General features: G+C 39.6%; 1 protein-coding gene across 8 annotated transcripts in view; it reads right to left on the bottom strand.

Annotated features, from left to right (window-relative positions):
- LOC131663753 (glutamate [NMDA] receptor subunit 1) overlaps positions 1-23,948 on the bottom strand; it is a 1,362,975-nt gene that overhangs the window by 295,717 nt on the left and 1,043,310 nt on the right. For all 8 annotated transcript variants that reach the window (XM_058934360.1, XM_058934403.1, XM_058934412.1 and 5 more), the window contains one exon: positions 10,073-10,307. In XM_058934360.1, the coding sequence (XP_058790343.1) occupies positions 10,073-10,307 (235 nt within the window). The remainder of the gene's footprint in view (positions 1-10,072; positions 10,308-23,948) is intronic.

Below are 23,948 nucleotides of genomic sequence, written 5' to 3'. Positions count from 1 at the left end.
GAAAAATAATTTTCAGACAGTAGGTCAAATACCATACGTAGATAGAATTTCCTTTTTTCTTTTTCCCCTTTTATTTTTGTCATCTCAATAAGAAATTGTGTTTCCATATACTTCTACCATAATTTTTTGCTAACAATAATTTACCTTATTTTATATATTTTTCCTACTTCATCTATTTTGATTTTGTCGAATTCCCTTTGTTTATCCCGTTTATTACGAAAGTGCAATAAATGAGCAAGAAGTCCAGCACAACGAAGGACACATCATCCATAATTAGGAAACTTACGCGATCACAAATCGACAAGAATCCAAAATTAGAAGACCTTTTAGAAAAAGGACTGGATGAGATAGCTTTCAAAAAGAGTAACAAGCTGCAAAGATCGCCTATTAAGACCAAGACCCAAGAAGAAATCGTAAGAAAAGAGAAAAACACAGGAGCAATAAAGAAAATCATACCAACAGTTGACCAATTAGTTGATTTAACAGAAAAACAAACAAATAAAACCGACTACACTGAATCAGACAAATATTCACTATTAAACCAGACGTTTGACACATTTGACTCAGAAAAACACGATAGATATTCAGACATTGGAGGATTTTTAGGTGAACAAAGCCTAATATTAGGGACACCAAAAGATATATTATTCAGCATAAACACAAACGAAGAATCTGTCTACACAAAATACTCATTACCAAAAAACTCTGACGAACCTATTAACCAACAACAGAACATCGAAAATTCAAAAAAAGACATAAGAAAAACAAACAAAACACAATACATAAACGAAAAGGAGAGTGAAAGAAACACTCAGCAAATTCAAAGACAAATTCAAGAAAACCAACGTATCACAAGTCCAGCAACAAACCCAATAAACATGGCAAATTCACACCCAATCAAATTATCACTTAAAGAATTGGTAAATTATGTTCCGGACTTCGATGGCAAAAATATGCCACCCGCAAAGTACATCAGAAGATTACGACGAGTAAAAAATTTAGTAGAAGACCAAGATGAACATAATGTAGTAGAACTATTGAAAGTGAGAATGAAGGGAGAGGCAGAAGAAGCTTTAGGAAACAGCTGTGTAGAAACAATAGACGAATTAATTACAGCAATACGAAGTCTATACCCAATTCAAGAAGACATACACGAACTGCGTGCTAGGATACGCAAAATAACACAAGGAACTACAGAATCAATTATCCAATACACAAATAGATTATGTCAATTGGTATTAGAAATAAAAGAAATATATAAAATACAAGAAACAAATGAAATAGCCAGGAAGAATTTCTACGAAGAATTAGATGCGGACGCAGCAAAATGTTTCAAAAAAGGAATGCGAACGGAAATAAAATACGAACTGGGTAATGAGACAACATTACAAGAAATGTCCAAAAAAGCCATAGAAATTGAAAATGACATAAATATTAGAAAAACAACAGATAGTATAACAATTAATAACACATATGCAGAATACAATGATTATTATAGACCTGAATTACCAAAAAAAATCATGATATGTCAAATTTGCCATGACCCCCAACACGAAGCACTATTTTGCCATTCTGCAGCATGCGTCTATTGTAAGGGATCAGATCACTTTTCTAATAATTGTAAAAATTCATTAGACAAAATCAATTTGATATGCAAATACTGCAGCCAAAAAGGACACTCAATAAGCGCTTGCCCACTGAATAAACGAAGAAATATCCATTGCCAATACTGCCAAGAATTAGGACATGAGGTAGGTCAATGCCCCTACATTGCCGACTACATAAAATGCTGGAAATGTGGAGAAACAGGACATGAAGCCATTAAGTGTAAAAATAAGATCACACAAAAGGTAAATAAATGCGATATTTGTGACGAAGGAAGTCATTCAACGCAAGAATGCCCTGAGGTCTTTTGTAAAAAATGCAATAAAAAAGGTCACTCTATCAAATTTTGCACAACAGGTAAAAATAGATCACCTTATAGAATATGCACCCTATGCCAAGAACAGGGACACGAAGAACAAGATTGTGAAGAAGCGCGAATATATTTCACAGAACAAAGAAATAAATCAAGTTACAAATGCCAATTATGTGATCAATTAGGTCACACAGCAAAGTACTGCAGAAAAATCGCGAATACACAACAATCTGCAAACCCTCAGCAAAATCAGCAAAACTATAACACTTACAATAGAAACCACAACAACGGATACAGAAACAATTTTAACAATGATCAAAGAAAAAAATTCTGCGCTTATTGCAAAAATATAGGTCACATAGCAAGTGAATGTAGGAAATTACAAGCACTAAAAAATTATCCAACTCAAAATATTTCAATCACATGCGAAGGTTGCAACGAAACTGGACATAACATAGATAACTGTGAAAAAATTAAAAGATTACAAGAAGAAAGAATATTTTGCAGAATCTGTAAAGGTGTCGGTCATACAACAGAACAATGTCGCAAACATGGAACAAACTCGGAAAACTCTGGAGCTCCTTTGGGAAGGAACGCCTAAAGAATGAGCAGACAATAAAAACGTTCCAGGACAAAACACTCACTCTCCCAACACAAACAAAACATCACATAGATACATACAGCAAATTCAAAGAAAATATAAAGGAAATAGAGAGTACCATGCTACAGACAGATATAGCTAAAAATAGCACTGATATTAACCAACAAATTACAAATGACTGTACCAAAATATACATTATTAAACTAAAAAACCTGCTCAAGTACATAGAAATAGCCGAACCAAATTCGAATAATAAACTGCAACTACTAGTAGACAGTGGAGCACAACTAAATATTATCAAAAATAGCAGCATTCCACAAAAGCAGTTAAACAGAAATGAACAAATATCTATATCAGGAATCACAGAAAACGCAATAAGAACAATAGGTTCAACACAAATGTATATTGCAGATGAACCATTTGATTTCCATGTAGCACCGGATAACTTCTCTATTCCTTACGATGGAATAATAGGAATAAATGCCTTATCCAAACACAAATTAAGATTAGACAGAGGATACTTGGAAATAAATAATCAAAAAGTGCCATTAAAAGAAATCACTAGCAGAAATCAAACAAACACATTTACAGTACAAACCTCAAAAGAAATTAATGAACATCATGACACATGGAAACCCATAGCATTTGATAAAAGATACATAGTAAGCAAAAATGATATTGAAATAAATACGATTACACACAGCAAAGAAGTATCAATACATAAAGATGTAATTCAAATCCTAAATATAATAAGCGACATACAAGAAGAAACGAAAAATAGTACGAATGATCAAATATATGGGAACCCAGAAACAAAAATATCTCAACCTAACTATAACTCAAGCGTAACACAATTTATTGGAAACATTAATAAAGCCCTGGAAGACGAATCCAATGAAACCAAGGAGAACTATACTATTAATGATTATTCAAATTTTTGCGACACATTGAGAGATAACGTTACAGGAGAGATCGATAGAAAATATGACAAAATGACGAACCTTCACATTATAAATGATATAGAAAATAACTTCAAAAACATCAATGAAAAATTCACACCTAAAGAAACTAATTTAAAACCAGCACATATATTTACAACTACGCACAACGAAATTACACAAAAAGAGACACAAGAACATGAAATAACAATACGACGAAAGCAACTGATAGATACAATAAATTTAGAACACCTGACTCAACGAAAAAAAGAAAACATAAAAAATTTAATACTGTCATTTGAAGACATATGCTGGTTAGAAGGAGATAAACTTGGCCAATGCAACATAGAAGAACACGAAATTAATTTAACTGATGATAAACCAGTATATGTTAAACAATTTCCTCTGCCATATACACTCAAGCAAATCGCATGTGATGAGACAAAAAAACTAATTACAAATAACTTAATTAGACCTTCAACAAGTGCATTTAACGCGCCAGTATGGATTGTGCCAAAAAAGGGATTAACAAAAGACGGAAAGAAAAAATGGAGAATGGTGATAGATTATCGAAAATTGAATGCAAAAACTATTCCAGATCCATATCTTATACCCAATATAAAAACTATAAAACAATATAAAACCTGGCAAAATAAATACAAATGCCGATGCACTCTCACGAAATCCGATAGAAAATATAAAAATAAACGCAGTTACCAGAGCACAAAAAGCAAAACAAGAATCAAAAGAAATAGTAACAAATAAACAAGAAAAGCAAGAGGAACAAATCAAAATAATAAGAAAACAAGACAAAGAAAAAAGAAATAGAAATAAAAATATTACACAAACACAAGTACATATAGATGACGAAAATACAACACGGAAACAACATAACATAAGATTTACGAAAAAACCCATCGAATCAAGAAAAGACAACATCATACATTTTATCGATTACAAACATCAATCATTAGATAACACAACAGAAAGTCTAATGAAAATCAAACATATACAACCAGACAAAAATCTACAGCCCCAAGAAATTGAAATAAAACAGTCAAGAACAAAAAACATCTACATAGCCTGTCTTGACACAAGACAGTCGGCTATGAGAATAAAGGAAACTCTCAAAAGTCTCTTCAAATTATTAAGAACATTAATAATTCGCAAGAGAATAAAGACATCCAGCATCTCAAAAGACCTACAATTAAAAAACATACACTGGACTGAAATAGAAAACATTCTAGCGACAACATTCGAAAACTCTAAAACTAAAATTATCATTTGCCTAAATTACATCGACTACGTAAAACTCACAGACCGAGACAATATATTCGACCAATATCACTCAAGCGCACTAGGAGGACATTCGGGAATCAACAGAACATGGAATAGAATAAAGAACAAATACTATTGGGAAAATCTGAAAACTGATATAGAGAACCGTATTAAAAATTGTGAAATTTGTCAAAGAAACAAACTAAAAAGAATAAAAACTAGACAACCAATGATAATAACGGATACTCCCATGAAAACATTCGACAAAATCGCAATGGACATAGTAGGACCTCTAAACGTTACTAATAATCAAAATAAATACATTCTTTCTATCCAAGACCTCCTCTCAAAATTCATAATAGTTGTTCCACTCAGTGATCAAACGGCAGAAACAATTGCAGATGCCCTAATTAAAAGATTTATATGTATTTTCAGTTCACCAAAAGTATCCGACCCTCACCGACAGAGGAGCAAACTTTACAAGTAAAATTTTAAAAGCCATTGCTCGTAGATTTAAATTTGCAAAAATAGAAACCACCGCATTTTCACCACAATCAAACGGCTCCCTAGAAAGAGCACATCACCCCCTTTGTGAATATTTAAAAAATTTTTCTAGTAAAAAAATTGAATGGGATAATTTATTAGAATTAGCCCAATTTCATTACAATACAAGCATTCACAACGCACATAGATTTACTCCGCATGAACTGGTCTTCGCTTATCCACCACGATTACCATCTAGTGAACCATTAAAAACTTCAGAACAATTGCCAACATTTAATAATTATCTATCCACACTTATATAAAACATGCAGGATATTGCATGCTTAGCGCGGGAAAACCTCATAATAGCTAAAGAAAGATCAAAAAAATATTATGATCGCCACATAAACCCTTGCAATTTCAAAATAGGAGATCAAGTGTGGCTCATTAAAGAACCTAAACCGGGAAAATTAGAAAAGAATCAAAACCTGGGTCCTTTTGAAATATTAAATATCACAGACAAACATAATGTAACAATAAATAAGGGTGGAAAACCGAATACAGTTCATGCAAATAAATTAATATTACACAAAAGTATATAAAATGATAAACCTTTCTCTGTTTTAGGACAAACAAATCATGTATTCAAAAATAACGTTATTCATTACATTTTTTCAAATTACTTATGCATACATTGGATATCACTGCGGCACCACAAACACAAACATCACAACATTCTCTCTACTGGATGCTGACGAATGCGACTTTAAAACCGAAACAATAAACTCAACAATAGCAAATATAGAACTTATCCAAGCAGCCGAATTTAGAAATATTCCAGTACATCAATGCAAAATTGAAATCCATCGGACAGTATACCAATGCAGACTATTCGGACGCCTCGAACCTGAACAAAATGGAGAACAGGAATACTTGTATGAATTGAGCCATGAACAATGCCAAACTATCCACGAAACGAGAATTTTTAAGTATGACAATTTTCATACGATTGCTGATTTAAAAATAAACGCCACAACAACCAAAGGCATAGACTTCGCTGGCGATGCAGGAAGCTGCAGCGGCGTAGCCTACGCAGATAGGTTCGGATCATGGAGTAAGGTACTTGTTCAAGGCACAATTAAAATCACATTAATACAAGCCTATGCGAAAATTAGTCTGAATAATGATAAATTACATTTAAGCTCAGGAACGATATGTACATTTTCAGACACAACTTGCGTAGACTCTGACGGGGGTTATACATTTTGGGACATTTTACCTCAGGAAGAATGTTTTACTAACACTTACGATATTTTATATAAAGGTCCAGTAACAAAATACTTTAACACACACAATGACGACATAATATACATGGTAAACACTAGCGACACGACCTTTGCTTTAACAGCTAAAGACAAAATATTGAAATGCTACAGAGAGTTCACTAGAACAGAACACCCAAAACTCTTTATCGCGGAAGAAAATAATAACTTCAACAGATACAAATTCGATAAAGATACGGTTACTAGCAAAAGCAAGGTTAACATCGATTTATTCACATACGTAAATTCTAAATTTGTATATGTCGAAAAACATTTGGGCAGACAACTGAACGATCTTTACAGAAAAATCATTACAGATAGGTGTGAAGTAGAGAGGAAAACATTACAAAACTCCCTATCCCTTGCAACCCTCTCCCCTGACGAATTCGCATACAATATCATGAAAAGACCTGGATACATTGCCAGGATCGCAGGAGAAGCAGTTCATATCATAAAATGCATCCCTACTGTAGTGAAGGCACAGCACCTTAGCGAATGCTACAGCGAATTACCAGTAATTTCAGGCAATGAAACCTGGTTTCTTACTCCAAAAACGCATATCCTCAAAAGAAGAGGTACTCCAATGAACTGCAACTCCATCATACCTACATACTACAAAGTAAATAACAAATGGATAAAACTAACACCGAAACCAACGGAAACAATATCACCACAAACACTCAAACCAAACACAAACATAAATTGGAAATTTGAATCCATAGAGTCATTAGCAACTAGCGGCATATACTCACAACAAGAATTAGATCAACTACAACAACAAATAATGTTCCCCATGGAAAAAGCATCTCTGCTAAATATTATAGCTAAAGAGATATCAGGAGAAGGAACAACAGGGAATATTTTTACAGAAAATACACTTGCAAAATTGGCAGAAAGCACATGGAATCACATGTTCAACAAGCTAGTCATGTGCGGATCAATCTCATCAGTAATCATCATGATATTAATAATACTGCAAATAACAAAATTGACAATTGACACCATCATCAGAGGATATACGCTGCACATGGTTTATGGCTGGTCTATGAACCTACTATGGGCCTTCTTTAGCTCAATAACCCACCTGTTAGTGACACTAGGACGACAAAACCACAACATTATGACAAAAATTAATAAACAAAATGCAGAAATTGAACTAGACACAATACACACAAACCTGAACGACACAGATGTCAAGATACAAATCTACCCTGATACCCACTGTCCTATTCCTCAACAAAACTTACCTCTCGAAACAACAATAATCAAATACAAACATGACCTATTTTCAACAAAAATCTAATTGTCATGTCGTTCAGTACCCCAAATGCTTTACGTCATGGCCACATTTTAAGCGGGTAGGGAAGCGAGATATTCGCTCTAGGATATTAGGCTGAGATGACAAAGGAATTGAAATAAAAAAAACAAAGATTTGTTCTTTTTATCTAAAAACAGAAAAAAATATATATTTATTTTTACAAAATTACAAGCATATTCGCAAATATAATCACACTCAGATACAATTGCAATCATACCGGTGGTCCACACTTGGACCTACAATCACATTATAAAAATCACTAAACACTTCTACGCATACCCTACGGAAACCATTGCAATAAACTAACAAATCATAAAAAAATAAGTCACGAAGACCCCAAGTATCTTCGTCTGGCCCATACTCCCCCAGGAAGAAGGCCGTGCGCGTCACTCGGTCGCAATGCCGTAGAGTCCGCACCAATTGCCATCTCTGAAACTAACAAAGCAAACAGGAAACAAATTAATCCATATATATAAAAATACCAATATACATTGCAAAATACTTACATCTATCCTCACATACTTCCGGGTTCCGGGTTTCGGCCCGGCAGGAAGGGGCAAGCCCTCTCATCTGGCTTTCTTCACAGCACGTGAATGCTGCCAATCCGCAAACTAAAAAAGAAAAAAAAAATATATATATAATAAAAATAACAACAACAAAAAAAAAAAAAAAAAAAAGCATGGCAATAAGAAGTACAATCAATCTTTAATACTTACACAGACCATGAAATAACGTTTCCTTGGGAACCCGAACATCGTAAACTGAAAAACTTGAACTGTACAAAGTCGAGCAACTGCACTCCTTATATACTAAATAAAATGTACATACCACAAAATCTCTGTATAAACCGCAAACTAGTAGCTTTGAATTTCAGGAGTATTTTTATGCAAAACATTGCAATCATATTGCAATGTCTTAGGCCCTGGGGTGTTACGTCTTACGACGCATCCTTTTTGTAACAACTGCACACTCGTGAAATTCAAAGCTTCTAAAACTATTCGCACGTCAGCAGAAAGCTGACGAAACGCGAGGTAAATGACACTCCGAAATAAAGTTGTTACACCTTGCGACACATCCTCTTTTGTAACAAATGCATATTCAGGAAATTCAAAACTGCTAAAATATTCACACGTCAGCAGAAAGCTGACAAAACGCAAAACAAATAGCACTCCGAAATAAAGCCACCGAGCACAAGAATGTATATTCAGCAAAAAACAAAATGTCACAATTCAATACTGACCTGAAAATTAACCTATAAAAAGCAATGAACATCATTACGAGTCAGTTGATCAGTAGTCAGTCAGTCAATAAGTACCTGTAAGACTCAACTCCGTACACACTGGTCCGACAATTGGTGATCATTTTACTTAATAAACTCACGACTGTTACAAAGTAATATCGTGCAAGTATTATTCAACAACCTATCCTATTCAATTCAACAAGCAGTTAGAGCCTGCTACATTTTATCCACAATTAAAAGCTACAATTATCAAGGTAGTACAATCATCAGACATACATTTCTACATATATTTATTATAAGTGAGACATATCCGACCACTAGTCAACATATTGGAACGTCTCATTCATTAGCTATTCGTAGTTGATGCACGAGACGTAACATCTATATGAAAAGAATCCTGCCAATCTTACTGCTTTTATTATATTTTATGTAATAATATTCCTTTTATCTGCATTTTAAATTATATCTAATTTTAATAATTTTAATTATCCTTTAATTTGCTATTTTGGTTATTTTATCTAGTAAAATAATAGATTTATTCTTCGTACATTACGATTTTCCATGCCGATTGTTAAGTTTAAGCTTCACTTATTGTTTTTGTACAATTTTGCTAATTTATAATTGTATGATTCTTATTCATTAATAAAATTATTATTAATAAATTCATACTTTTTACCTGGTGGTGAAACAAAATAACTAATTTAATCAAACAAATAGATGAATATTCAATTTTTCGATTATGTACATTAAACGATTTGCAACCGTTTTGTTTAATGCTAAGATAATAAACAAAATTCCTAAAAATGCTTATTGCCGATGATATATATTTACTCACAGGACTCGGAAAACAGTTTTCGAAATAAAAATTTATGTGAAATAATATTCTTAATATATCCTAAAGTTTTGAAAAATTGAAGCGATTAATTTTTTTTTCGCTGTAAATGCTGTCAAATGAGGTGGAGTATGTAACATACCTTCTCCTATGCCACTATTTAATAGAACACCCCATGCAAACCAAATTGCACTTGATAAATTCAAAGCATCTTCTTCTGTTCCATCCATATTGGCTAATTTAAATCTTCCAAATGGTGAAAATCGATCAAGTAAATATAAAACCAAAGCTACAACGTGCACAGAAACCATGACTAATATCCACAATGTATTGCTGAATGGTTGTAAAAATGACACTAACGTTGAAGATCGTGATGGCTAAAAGAACAAATATAATTCATGTAAATGTAAATATTTAAAATTACATAAGTTTTAAGTTGATATATATCACAAATAATATAATGTGATCTTTTACATTAGACTTTATGTCTTTAAACGTCTTGTCAATTTCAATACATACTTATGAAGCTATTACTATTTGTCTATCACTCAATAAATCTTCAGGGTGACCCATTTTAAAGGAACCACCCCGAAATTTCCTACGGTTGACATTGTACAAAAAAAATTGTTCAGACAAAAGTTGTTTGGGACAATGAGGGACACCTTTCCCAGAAATCGGATATAACCTTGAGATTTATTTTCAAAGTCATTTGAAGGTCAAAGACATTTTTTTAATAGGAATCTATAATTTTTATCCCGGTTTCGGAAAGAGCGAGAAATTCTACGTTCAGATAAGGTATTATGTGTGGGGTGCGGTTAACCCCCCCTACCGCGTAAGGTCATGTAGGGTTCAAATTTATTGTTATCTTCATCTATGTACACGGATGATCGGCAAGGGTAAGAATAATTTTAATAGTCCAAATCTCAAATACCCAATTATCCAATAAACCAACCCTAGTAACCCCAATAACCAAATAACCAAGTAATTTTTTTTAATAAGAACCCCCATTTTTTATCATGGATTCGGAAAGAGCGGAAAATGCTACGTTCAGGTAAGGTATTGTGTAGGGTGCGGTCAACTCCTCTCCTATCCCACCGAGGCAAGGGTGGGGTTGATAATAATAATAATAATAATAAGCCGTGCTGGTCCAGTGAGTGGTAATACCTCACTGGACAAATACTAGCTTCCAACGTCCATGACGTGCCCGGTGGAAACGTTGTACGTCGTGTCAATGCTCTGAGCAGCAACGCTATAACGGACACGACCAAGAGGAAGATATGGCTCACAAATAACGCAAAAAATAATGGTATTCTGCCGATGTGTCCAACCATTAATCATTTATACACATACACACACACACTACGCAAACACTCACACACACAAGCCTTCTGGAAAACCGGGGAAGTGAATGCTCGGCGACCCTATAAACGGGTCTTACCGAAAAGCGAATGGTCGGGGATTCCTATAGACGGAGCCGCCCGAAAGCGAGTGAAGGGGATCTCTCTAAACGGGCTCTCCCCGTGAACGAAGGTCGGTTTCGCCTATGGGCACTTACATACACGCACATATCACAGGGAGGAACACTGAACACACAGGGTAAACACACAGGGGAGGGGACCTCAGCGACCGCGCGTCGTTCCATCGCGGTTCCTGGAGTTGCGACCACGAGGGACTTTTAACATAACGGGACACAAAACGGGAAAAATGCACAATGAAAACACTGATGTACCTCAAGTGGTAACTCCTCAGGAGGAATCCACCCCGGGTTCCGATCGGGTGAAAGCCCCGGTGGTCACGGGCAGCGGCACGGATTTTGAGGGCCGTACTTTGTGCACGGGAATGGGAAGAACGACACGAAAAAACGATATGAATCTACTGAACTTACCGAGACGACAGAGGACGGACAGTGTGTCAAACGGCGGCAGCGGGGTGAGCTACGTCTCTGCCGCTGACAGCAAAGAACCGACGACATGACGAACACCGACAATAACAAACGATACACGCGACGTGACGGAACTGCTGCGGCTTATACAAGAGACGGCGACGAAAATGGCCAAAGCAGCAAACATACGAAAGAACATGAATATGACTGTGAAGACGGGAATTAAGATAATTTTCGAGACTGTGGACATCGCGCTGCACAAGCAATCGGACACAGTTTCGGAAAGACGTTCCCAAGACAACAACAATACAGACAGGACAGCGGCGAATAACGAAGAAACGCCACGGACGAAACGAAAATGTTCGCCGGTCGGAACCACGCCGGAGCCCTCACAAAAGAGGCCACCGACGACGGAACCGACCAAGGACTGGCAGACGGTAACACGAAAACGATAAGACAAGACAAAAATGAAGACGGACGTAAAGAATCAGTCTGACAGAGGCGGAACGGCCCACCGGAAAAGGGGTCTGGCTGTCCTGATCAGGCTGGGCACGGACACGACGTACTCTGATATAGTACGGAAAATACGGATGACGATCGACCTGAAGGAGAGCCACGTGAAGGTGACAACCCTGAGGAAGACGAAAAACGGCTTATGTCTTCTAAAGCTACAGATAGACGCAGACAAGCCGGACGGACGTGAGATGTTTGGACGACAGATTCAAAATACGATCGGGAAAGCGAGCAGTGTCAGGGCCATGACCTCCAAGGTCCAATTGAGATCTGGACAGCGTTGCGACTCCGAAAGACGTGACGGACGCGCTCAGTCTTTCGAGTCCACATTTTCGGTCCAAACCGCGCTGAACAGTATATGGCGGTCTGCGAATTAGAATCGCGGGAAGCCGATGCATTGCTTCGGCGTGGACGGATCGGAATTGGCTTGCTACATTACCGCGTTCGGAAACGACTGACGGTGACAAAATGTTACAGATGCCTGGGCTTCGGCCATGTGAAAGCTGAATGCACAGGTAAGGACAGGACGAAATGCTGCCGCAAGTGTGGCACATCCGGACACTACGCGACGGAATGCCAAAACAAGCCGGTCTGCCCACTGTGCTCCGAGATCGGGCACAGAGACGTCGCCCACCTCGCCAGAGGCGGCAGGTGCACTGTGTTGCGGGCCGCGCTGGAGAAGTGCAGGAGAACGGACAGAATAATTCAGGGAAACCTGAATCGAAGTAGGACTGCAGACATGCTTAGATAGCTGACGAATATGACGCGGACATCCTGATTCTGAGTGAACCATACAGGAGAAGGACGATCCAGACATACATTACAAACGAGACAGAGACCATTGCTATCTGGGTACGGGGTGACTCCCAATCTAGAGTCTCCAATCGCGGCGTCGGGGACGACTACTTCTGGGTCACAGTTGGCGCTGTTACTTATCTCAGCGTCTACCTGTCACCCAACTGCACCGCGATGGAGTTCGAGAGAAAGACGGCACTCCTAGAAAACGGGATCAGAGACCTGCCCGGGGATGTCATCGTTGCGGGGGATTTTAACGGGAGGGCGACCGAGTGGGGAACGAACGAAACGAATCGACACGGACGACTACTGCTGCAAATGGCCGCAAGGCTCGATCTAGCAGTGGTAAATACGGGACATACGCCGACGTATAGACGGCCAGGTGTCGGTGACTTTATCCCCGACGTCACGATGACATCGGACAGAATTCTGCCACGGCTGAGGGGATGGCGGGTGATTGAAGACTACACAGCCAGTGATCACCAGTACATCGTCTTTGAAGTGGTGGGACGGACGGGAACGAGACGAACGAGAACCCATCAACCACCGCGGTGGAAGCTACGTAAACTCGACGGACGAAAATTTTCGGAAGAGCTAATGGCAGCACCGGCTCCAGGGGAGAGAATTCCCCCCTCCCCTCCCCCCGAACTAACGGGCCGGCGAAGAGCGAAAAGACTGACAGACGAGACGGCCAAATTAATAGACAACTTGTGCAGAGGCACAATGCTGAAACATCGACAGATACAACAAAGACAACCACAATATTGGTGGACGAACGAAACAGCCGAGTTACGCAGGATATGCCTGACAAATCGGCGATGAGTGACAAGGGCAGGGGCCGTACTCGAAAGGGAAAACCTCCAAGCCATATACAAAACAGCACGGAAGACGCTGACGAAAGCAATACGGGACAGCAAGACGCGATGCTGGCGGAAGCTCTGCGAGGAGGTGAACGAGGATCCCTGGGGAACCGGCTACAAGATTGTGACCGGGAAACTAGGGGCCCGAGTCTCTCCGGAACTTAAAGATGCCGAAACAGCAGGACGGATTGTTGATGGATTGTTTCCGACGCACCCGATTAGGACAAACGTGATCGATGACGTGGACGCACAAATGCCCCCCGCCTTCGCCGCTGAGAAACTCATCAGAGCAACGAATGCGATGAAGACGGGTAAGGCACCGGGACCGGACGGAGTACCATCCGAGATCCTCCGGCTTGTGGCTCCTCTACGGCTGGAGATACTCCTCGACCTGTACAACACGTGTTTGACGACAGGAACGTTTAGCGATTGGTGGAAGGTGGCAAGGCTCGTTCTTATCCCAAAAGGTAGGAGCGATCCTGGCACGCCTTCGGCTTACCGACCGTTAAGTTTACTTGACACGACTGATAAACTCTTTGAACAACTACTGAGACCGAGACTAATGGATGCAATACAGACCGGAGGAGGTATATGAGATTTGCAGTTCGGCTTCAGGAGGGGTAAATCGACGATTGGAGCGATCCAAAAGGTGGTCGACTCTTTCCTGGAACTAGACAGACACTGCCACGCAGCGCGACCTATAGTGTTGCTGGCGACGCTCGACATTAGGAATGCTTTCAATTCGACCAGGTGGAAGGATATCTTGGAGGCGCTGAAAAGTAACTTCGGGATCCAGCCATACCTGCTTCGGGTTGTGGAGGACTACCGAACAAACAGACGGATAACGTACGAGAAGATCGAGGGACAAGTAACGAGACAGGTCACCGCTGGGGTGGCACAGGGGTCGATACTGGGACCTGACTTCTGGAATGGCTTATACGATAGCTTGCTTCGGCTTGGGATGCCGCTTGGAGTGACCCTCGTCGCCTACGCTGATGACGTGGCGGCGGTGGTTACGGAGAGGTCCTCCAAGCTGGCGCAGTTGGCGTTGAACCAGACCATGAGACGAGTCGGACGCTGGATGACAGCTCACGGACTACATCTCGCAATGGAAAAAACGGAACTGATGTTTCTCACGAGAAGACGCATACAGACGATACTGCACATGAGGGTGGGGACATGCGAAATAGAGACCAAGAGGGAAGTCAAGTACCTTGGGGTAATCCTCGATACGAAGATGACCTTCTGGCCTCATATACAGAAAATAACCCGGAAAGCGGCAGAGAGGATAGCATCCTTGAGTCGCCTGATGGCAAATACGACGGGACCGAGATCGGGGAAACGACGACTGTGTAGTGCGATAGCTCACTCGATCCTTCTATACGGCGCGGAAATATTGGCAGACTCCCTGAAGACAAAAAAATACTGTAAGACGATGATGATGGTACAGAGACAGGGCGCACTGCGACGCTGGCTCCTACCGAACAGTCTCTGTTCAGGCTGTTTTTGTGGTGGCTGGTGTAATACCCGTGGATCTTCTGTCCTTTGAATGCAAAAGAATCTACGGGAGTAGCATGGACATAGGACGAAAGAACGCGACAATCGCTGAGAGCGACAGGACAATTGACATTTGGCAAGGCCGATGGACAGAGGAACGAGGTGGTAACTGGACGAGACGATAGATACGGAACTTGAGGCTGTGGCTCGGAAGGAAATTTGGTGATGTAAATTTGTACGTCATCCAGCTCTTGACGGGCTACGGGTACTTCCGACGGTACCTCTACATTATGAACAGACTACGGACACCCGATTGTAAGTACTGTGGACACGAACGAGACGACGCGGAACACACGTTTTTCGCGTGTGACCGCAGGACAAGACTAAGACAGGAACTGGAAGAAACGGTCGGCAGCATCACCCCCGATAACATCGTGACTCTCATGCTGCATGAACCCGAATGGTGGCGCTTAGTCGCTATCTATACGGAAACTATACTGAGACGTAAGAATGCGGACGGCTGCCTGACAGATGACTGAGCAGACGAAGTGACGCGACGTAACGAGATACGGAGGAACGACACGAATGGACGAACACAGACAGAACCTCCAGTCAGAAGTAATATCGACATAGTCCCTGGCTGGGGGAAGGACACCAAGGAGATAGCGGTTTAGTCGGTAGGCCTATTTTTTTCGGGGAGTCCCACATAACCCCTTAGTCAGAAAGACTAACATAAGGGGAATTTGCAAAAAGGCTTCCGCAACTCCTTGTAAAAAAAAATAATAATAATAATAATAATAATAATAACGATAATAATAATCAAATACCCAAGATAAATAAAAGTTCGATTATCAAGGTCGTTTATGATTTAATCATTACGTGTGTTCGTACCATATTTAGTAACGTGAACCAATATAACCAATGTATGCAAAGTGAGAGTGTTCAGTCTATCTAGGCAAGGTGAGAATGCTGAGCCGATCAATACAAGACGTTGGCTACCCAGCCAATAAAGGCAAGGTATTGATTACCTAGCCAATTAAGACAAGGTGAGAATACCCAGCCAATGAAGGCGAGGTATTGATTACCCAGCCAATTAAGGCAAGGTGGGAATGCCCAGCTAATGAAGACAAGACAATGACTACAGATAGAGTTATGGTCAAAGTTGTAACACAAACATTTATCTCATAAAATATTCAAAAATAGCCCCATTCAAATTTATGCAGTGTTGAATTCTACGTTCGAAGGTTTCAACTGTGGACAACAAAACGTGACGTGGAATAGCACTAAAAGCTTGTATGATGCGTTGCATCATATCTTGCCGTGTTGTTGGTTGCTGTGCATAAACAACACTTTTCAAATAGCCCCATAAAAAGAAATCTGGACTTGTTAGATCTGGTGATCTTGGACACCACTCAGTAATGTCACTACCAATGCCTATCCATCGTCTTCAGTATCGTTGGCTCAAGAAGTGACGAACTATTAGTGAGCGATGACACGGTGCACTGTCGTGTTGAAGCCATAATCGTCGTGTTGTTTCCAAGTCCACATCTTCCAATAATTCTGGTAATTCATTCTCCAGGAAATTAAGATATAATTAATATATTTATTATACCGCACCAAACTACGAGGCTCCATCTATGCTGATTATCAACATGACGTACCCAATGAGCGTTCTGGATAGACCAATAATGACTATTATGGCGATTGAGTTGCCCATTACTATGAAATGTAGCTTCGTCCGAAAACATTACGTATCTGAAAAATTCAGGATCTTCACGAATCTTTCCGTGTGTCCAATTCCAGAATTCGAGTCTGCGGCGGAGATCATCTGGCATTAAAGCTTGAGTCAAAGTTATGTGATACGGATGAAATTTATAAAGCCGCAAAATTCTACCGACTGCTGTTCTTGGGATTACAGTACGTCTCTGAATTTCAGCAAAGAGATATAATGATCCAAATCAACCATTGCCAAAACAACGAGAATTCGTGGATCATCGTTGTTCTGTCTCGTAATGCGACGACGATTTCTGCGTATTCGTGGTCGACGTCTCTCTCTTCGTTTAATGATTTGTATTCTCAAGTAGTTTGGGTACCGAAGCCTCCCTGGCTAATTTTGACGGTAATATCTTGCTGCAGCACGATATCGGACTTGATATTCCCTGAGAGATAACAGAATGTTAACAATTTCGTTTCTCGAATAATCTGGCATATTTGGCCCTTTTGAGTCCCTGGACACTAAGAAATTTCCACGTGAACTATCCTGAGGAGGACTGTTCAAGAGTCACCTGTTTCATAATTAATACTAAAGAAGTGTTATTTTCCGATATAGTTGAAACTCTGTAGGCTTGTCCGGAATCAAACCAGAAAAGAGAATAAAAATAATTTGTTTTCCTACAAAATTATTTTCAAATTGATTCTACGGGAAAAATTATGAAATAAACGTATGTAACGTTTTTTTTGTCAGACTTCAAATGATTACCTTTCGATAGTTTGTTTAAATAATACTTGATAAATAATTGTAAATGGCAAAAGAAAAAATACGGGTACTTTTTTCCGATTACCTACGATTGGCATAGTTAGTTTGGCGCTATCTTACCCAAGTTTGGCAAAGGTGTTAATGGATTAAGACAATGTGGGAGTGACCAGTTTAACTTTTATTCCAAAACCGAAATAAAAAATGAGGTGTTTTGAGTAGCCGACTTGGTAGCCAGCCAAGTTAGGCAAATTTTTTAATAATAACGGTAGCTTATTTTCCATTTTTTATCTATTTTTCAAGGCTTTATTCAAGGATTCATTCGAGATTTATTGAAGATTATGTACAATTTTATTTCATTTAATTAACGAAAGCTTATTTTCCATTTTTTAGCTTAAACGCCCTGTATACTTCCTAATTGTTGACATTCTGTTATCTCTCGGGACGTATTCGTGATCGACGTCTCTCTCTTCCTTCGATGATTCTAATTCTCACGTGGTTTGTGTACCGAAGCTTCCCTGGGTAATTTTGATGGACAAGGCCGATATCGTGCTGCAGCAAGATATTACTATCCAGTTATTGGGTTGGCGGGGCAAGATATTACCTGCAAGTAATTGGGTTGATACAATTAATCTTACCCTTGCCCGATCATCCCTGTGCACAGATAAAGAAAATAATAAATTTGAACCCTACATGACCTTATGCGGGGGGAGGGGGTTAACCGCACCTCACACATAATACCTTATCTAAACGTAGAATTCCTCGCTCTTTCCGAATCCGGGAACAAAATTATAGGTTCTTATTCAAAAAATGACTTTGGACTTCAAATGACCTTGAAAATAAATCACAAGGTCAAATCCGATTTCTGGGAAAGTTTTCCCTCATTGTCCCAAACAACTTTTGTGTGAACAATTTTTTTGTAGAACGCCAACCGTAGAAAATTTCGAGGTGGTTTCTTTAAAATGGGACACCCTGTATAATATTTTATAAATATACAGGGTGAGGAAAAAGTATGGAAACCCCGGAAAATTCGGAAAACCGCATGAGGTTAGTCATGAAACAAAAGTCATACCCTATGTAACTTTCAAAGAGGAACCCAACGGTGACCTTTGATTTACCTTAAACCTCATTTTCAAGGTTATTTCTACGTCAACCTCATTTTTTCATATCGGAACCCCTATTTTTTATACTATAAACAAAAAGAACGATAAATTTTACGGGTGAAAACGATTCAAAGATAGTGTGACCCCTAATCCTCCTTGAAACCATATATTTTCAAAATCATCACATCTTAAAGCCTGGATAGCTGAAACAATCTGATTTCACAAAAATTACAGCGTTCAAATTTCCTGTGATAAAAAAGGAACTTATTATTGTATCGCCTACCATTTATGCCCACACGTTTAATTTTTGAGGATATTGAGTGTGACTTTCTCTCATCCAATGAGAATTTTGTCGTACCAATATCTAAGGTTATGGGAATTGACTTCGCTATTTCATTGACATGTAGCTTCGTCTGAGAAAGCAATGTTTTTTTAAAAATACAAAAACAGGGTTGATTTTTGCTAGAAAACGAATAAAAAGCAATTTGAAGATCTGTCTTTCTCGTATTTTTTAGAATTTGGAAAAAAGAAGAAAACCTTTGTTTCACACTGCACAGTTCATCTGGATCTTATTTTTTTCGCTGTTTTCATCTTTCATTTTATAAAATAGAAAGTCACTACTTTGAGCATAAAACATCATTAAAATTTGACAATTTTAAAATTGTCAAATTTTAATGATGTTTTATGCTCAATAATGATGGAAATTCATGTTTTTTTTCGTCGAAAGTTACGTTTGCTCTTTTTTCATCGGCTATGAAGCTAATTGTTTATTAGAAATACAAAATTATTTTGAAGGTATTTGAAAGAAGTCAAAATTTAAAAATAAAATAGAAGTACTTTTACAAATAATAATTAAAAAATTGTTATCGTTTAGAATTAAAAATCTTATTTGTTTTTGACTTCTACTAATTGGAAGTTGAAACAATATTTTGTTGTTTTATGACAGGGTTATAGCGATGTTCTCTAGCCCTGTGTGCGGCACTCTCGTCGCATGAACACAGCGATCAAGTGTACGTTATATAGCGACTACATACTTGTGTCGTTGTAGGATCGAGAGAGAGGAGCACGACGGTCGGCGAGGTGTCGCCGTGAGTGCGAGTGTGAGCGAGAAGAGCGAGAGAAAGAGAGAGAGAGAGAGAGAGAGACCGATATCGGCTGATTTTTGACGGCGAGAGAAGTGGGAGCGCGGCGGCATGTAGCTTAGAAAATTAAGTGTGAACAAGGGCAGTTAGGCTCGAGCTTTCGAGTAATTAGAGTCACCTAGAGAAAGACTGGACTGAACTGAGATTGCGGCAGAAGAAAAACTGCTGCCATCAGTGCGACTGCCACCTTCGCCAGGAGGAAGAATTTGTTCGAAGCTTAGCCAGTTCAAGCAGCGACCATTCGCCGTCCACGAGGCAAAAGCCGTGCTGCGGCCCTTCCTGCAGCAACATCAATCATTGCCAGGGCGCCGTTTCCTGCGGGTCACGCTGTCACCGACGTCGTCTCTCTACCGACGGACCGTAGGTGCCCGGTGGGTTCATAATCAGTTTTATCTCTCTCGCGCCAGCTCTTGCTCGATTACGGATCGTAGGAAATTGAGCGTACTTTATCGTACTCGCCAAAGCGAAGACAATTTTGTAGCGTTTATTTGTAAAGGGCGTTAATAAATGAGATCGCCAAGTGTAATGTATTCTAATTAACAAGTTACTTATTTGAATCATCCTCCCCAACCAAAGAGAACATCGGCTCGTGAAATTCAGCGCCGACTTTCTTTACCGTGACTGAACCCGATGAAAATTAGCAGAGCTCAGCCCAAGGCACACGGTGGCTGAATCCTCTCGTAGTTTTCGTAGTAAATAGGCTCTAGAAAAAAAAAATACTTGACCAATAAAACAAAATAAATGCGACAAATTCGTCAAATATTTGATAGTTTTTTTTAGTTACAATAAAAATATTAAATTTTTGTTTTTTTCAAACTTTTAAAATGTTTCGTCTGTCCGAAAGAGAACGAATATCTCTTCTAATGATGAGGGGTTAGGGTGATCAGCAAAAGTCGTATACTAATGTTGTTCATCTCTTTAATACTAGAACATTTCGAAACGGCATTGGTGAAACTCCTTTGTCTAAATCCACAGTTTTAAAAACCTTAAGACGTTTTCAAGAAACGAGGTCTCTTAAAAATCGTTCTGTTACTGGAAGACCATGAATAGCAACAAATGAAGAAAAATCTTTAGATGTTTTACTGTCTTTTGTGGAAAATCCACATGAATCATCCCGCTCAGTAGCTTTACAACAGGAGATCGATCAAATTTTTACAAAATATTATTTTTTCAGACGAAGCGACATTTCAATTAAATGGCAAAGTCAATCGTCATAACTTTAGATATTGTTCCAACACAAACCCTCATTAGATGAGAGAAAATCACACTCGATATCCTAAATAATTAAACGAGTGGGCAGGAATAGTAGGCGATACTATAATAGGTGCCTTTTTTATCGAAGGACATTTTAACGCTGTAAGTTATGAACAACTTTTGCGAAATCAAATTGTTCCAGCTATCCAGGCCTTAAGATATGATGATTTTGAAAATACATGGTTTCAGCAAGATGGTGCTTCAGCTCATTACGGTGTAAATATCAGAAAATACCTCAAATGAAACATTTTTTGATAGATGGAAAGGTAGAAGAGGTACAGTAGAGTGGACTCCAAGATCTCCAGATTTAAGCCCTTTGGACTATTTTTGCGGGGGTATTTAAAAGATCGGGTATACAAAAGTAATTCACAAAATATTGAAGAATTAAGACATAGGTTAGTTCCAGAAATTAATGTCATTCCACGGCAGATGATCCAAAATGCAACTCAATCATTCTACAATAGGATTGGTTACTGTCAAGAAACGAATGGAGAACAATTTGTACATCTGTTGTAAATTCATTTACGTGAAAGGCAAGGGGAACTCACTATTGAAAAGCACCCGGAAGTGAGAGGCAAGGGGAACTCACTATTAAAAAAGCACCCCGAAATGAGAAGCAAGGGGAACTTACTATTGAAAAGCACCCTGAAGGTAGAGGCAAGGGGAACTCACTATCAAAAAGTACCCCGAAGGGAACAGATTCCTTCTACGTCCATGTCGTTGTTTCTGGATAACGCTAAAAGGAGGATTAGGAGTTACGATATCTTCGGACTTGAATCATTTCCACCCGTAAAATTTATCCCTCTTTTTGATTCCAGTATAAAAATAGAGGTTTCTATATAAAAAAATGAGGTTGATCTTAAAATAACCTTGAAAATGAGGTATAAGGTGAACTCAGAGGTCACTGTTGTGTAGATAAGCAATGAATGTTCTGGGACACAAAGGTGCCGACAAAGGATGCCGCCAATGTATAAGGGATACGTGTATGTTCTGGGACACAAAGGAGCCGCCCGATGAAGGTATCATGGTAGTGACACCTTTTAATTTATGGTCAGACCCCATGCTGAGTGTTTAAAGGGCATTTGATGTTCGTTTGACACCTCCGGCGTGCCAGTGGGCCCCTTCGACAGTGCCCCCCCCCCCCCCCCCCCCACAGACCCACGCACCTAAGAGGTTGTTAAGGTAGGATGCTGTAGAAGTCGGTAGGGTGTTTGGTAAACTATATGATGGTCTCTCTCTCTCTCTCTATCCCTCTCTCTCGTTCTCCTTCGATAATAGGGCGCTTATGCTGGCTGAGTGTGGACCCTCGGAGAGGGGGTAGCGTCTCTAGCTTACTAGGCGCGTAAGCCGTATAGTGTGGATGCTGTTCTCTCTCTCTCTCTCGCTCTCCTTAGTAAGCTTATGCTGTCTGAGTGTGGACCCTCGGAGAGGGGGTAGCGTCTCTAGCTTGCTAGACGCGTACGTCGTATAGTGTGGATGCCGGTCTTTCGCTCTCTCGCTCTCCTTCGATAGTAGGGCGCTTAGTAAGCTTATGCTAGCTGAGTGTGGGCCCTCCGAGAGGGGGTAGCGTCTCTAGCTTGCTAGGCGCAGCCACCACCCACTCACCCACCTCCTACCTTTCGTTTGACTACCCCCTCTTCAACTTACAGTGCCGAAACCGCTGCTTTCAGCGCCACCATAGTGCTTAAAAGCCATATTCGATTGGAAAAAAGCGCAGTCTTTCGAGACAGCCCGCTTCACTAACTTTCTTAGCAGTGACAAGCAGTAGTAGTAGTAGTAGTAGTGCTAGTAGTAGTAGTACTAGTAGTAGTAGTAGTAGTAGTAGTAGTACGAGTAGTAGTAGTAGTAGTAGTACTAGTTTTTTTTTTTTTTTTTTTTTTTTATATCCGAAGAGGGGGGAAATGCGCAACCGCACCGTCAGTGGCCATGCGAGACTCACTGGTGTGTGGGGCTGTACCTTACTTGTACGACCCACTAAAACCCTTCCTCTTTTTACCAGTTCTCATCGAACATGAGAACACCATCCTAGACCCGCTTTCGCATTACAAAGGGTGGCCTTTTCTTCGCTGGTATGGCATTTACTCCTTTCTTTTCCTCTTCTTCCGGAGATCACTCACGGGGTTACTCATCGGTGTCCCACGCCCGCCTCCAGGCTTGCGTGGTCTCTTCTTTTTTCTTTCTTCTTCGCCTATGGCACGTCGAAAAAATACTGTTCTGCGCCTCAAAAGACGCAGGGGTGGTGCTAGGTCGTCATCTCATGTCTGCCGTGTATTGTCGACCAAGCGTTCTCACGTCTTCGTACTGTCATACCTTAATCGTCGACCAGTCCACGTCCTTTCTTCAACCTTAGAACCGTTTCCACGAACTTGGCTACGGCGTTCCAGTTTTCTTCTTTCTTGAGCATCAACTCCACGATATTTTCTGGAGTGAATTGTCCAATCTTAATCTCTAATAGTCGTCGTTCTGCCTGCCACAGATCACACGTGAAGAAAGTGTGTT

The sequence above is a fragment of the Phymastichus coffea genome, unplaced genomic scaffold (genome assembly GCF_024137745.1).
Source record: "Phymastichus coffea isolate CEN01 unplaced genomic scaffold, Cenicafe_Pcof_1.1 PCOF00002, whole genome shotgun sequence".
NCBI classification, from domain to species: Eukaryota; Metazoa; Arthropoda; class Insecta; order Hymenoptera; family Eulophidae; genus Phymastichus; species Phymastichus coffea.
The sequence above is the reverse complement of the archived record's forward strand: the minus strand, read 5'-3'. Positions and strand labels throughout refer to the sequence as shown.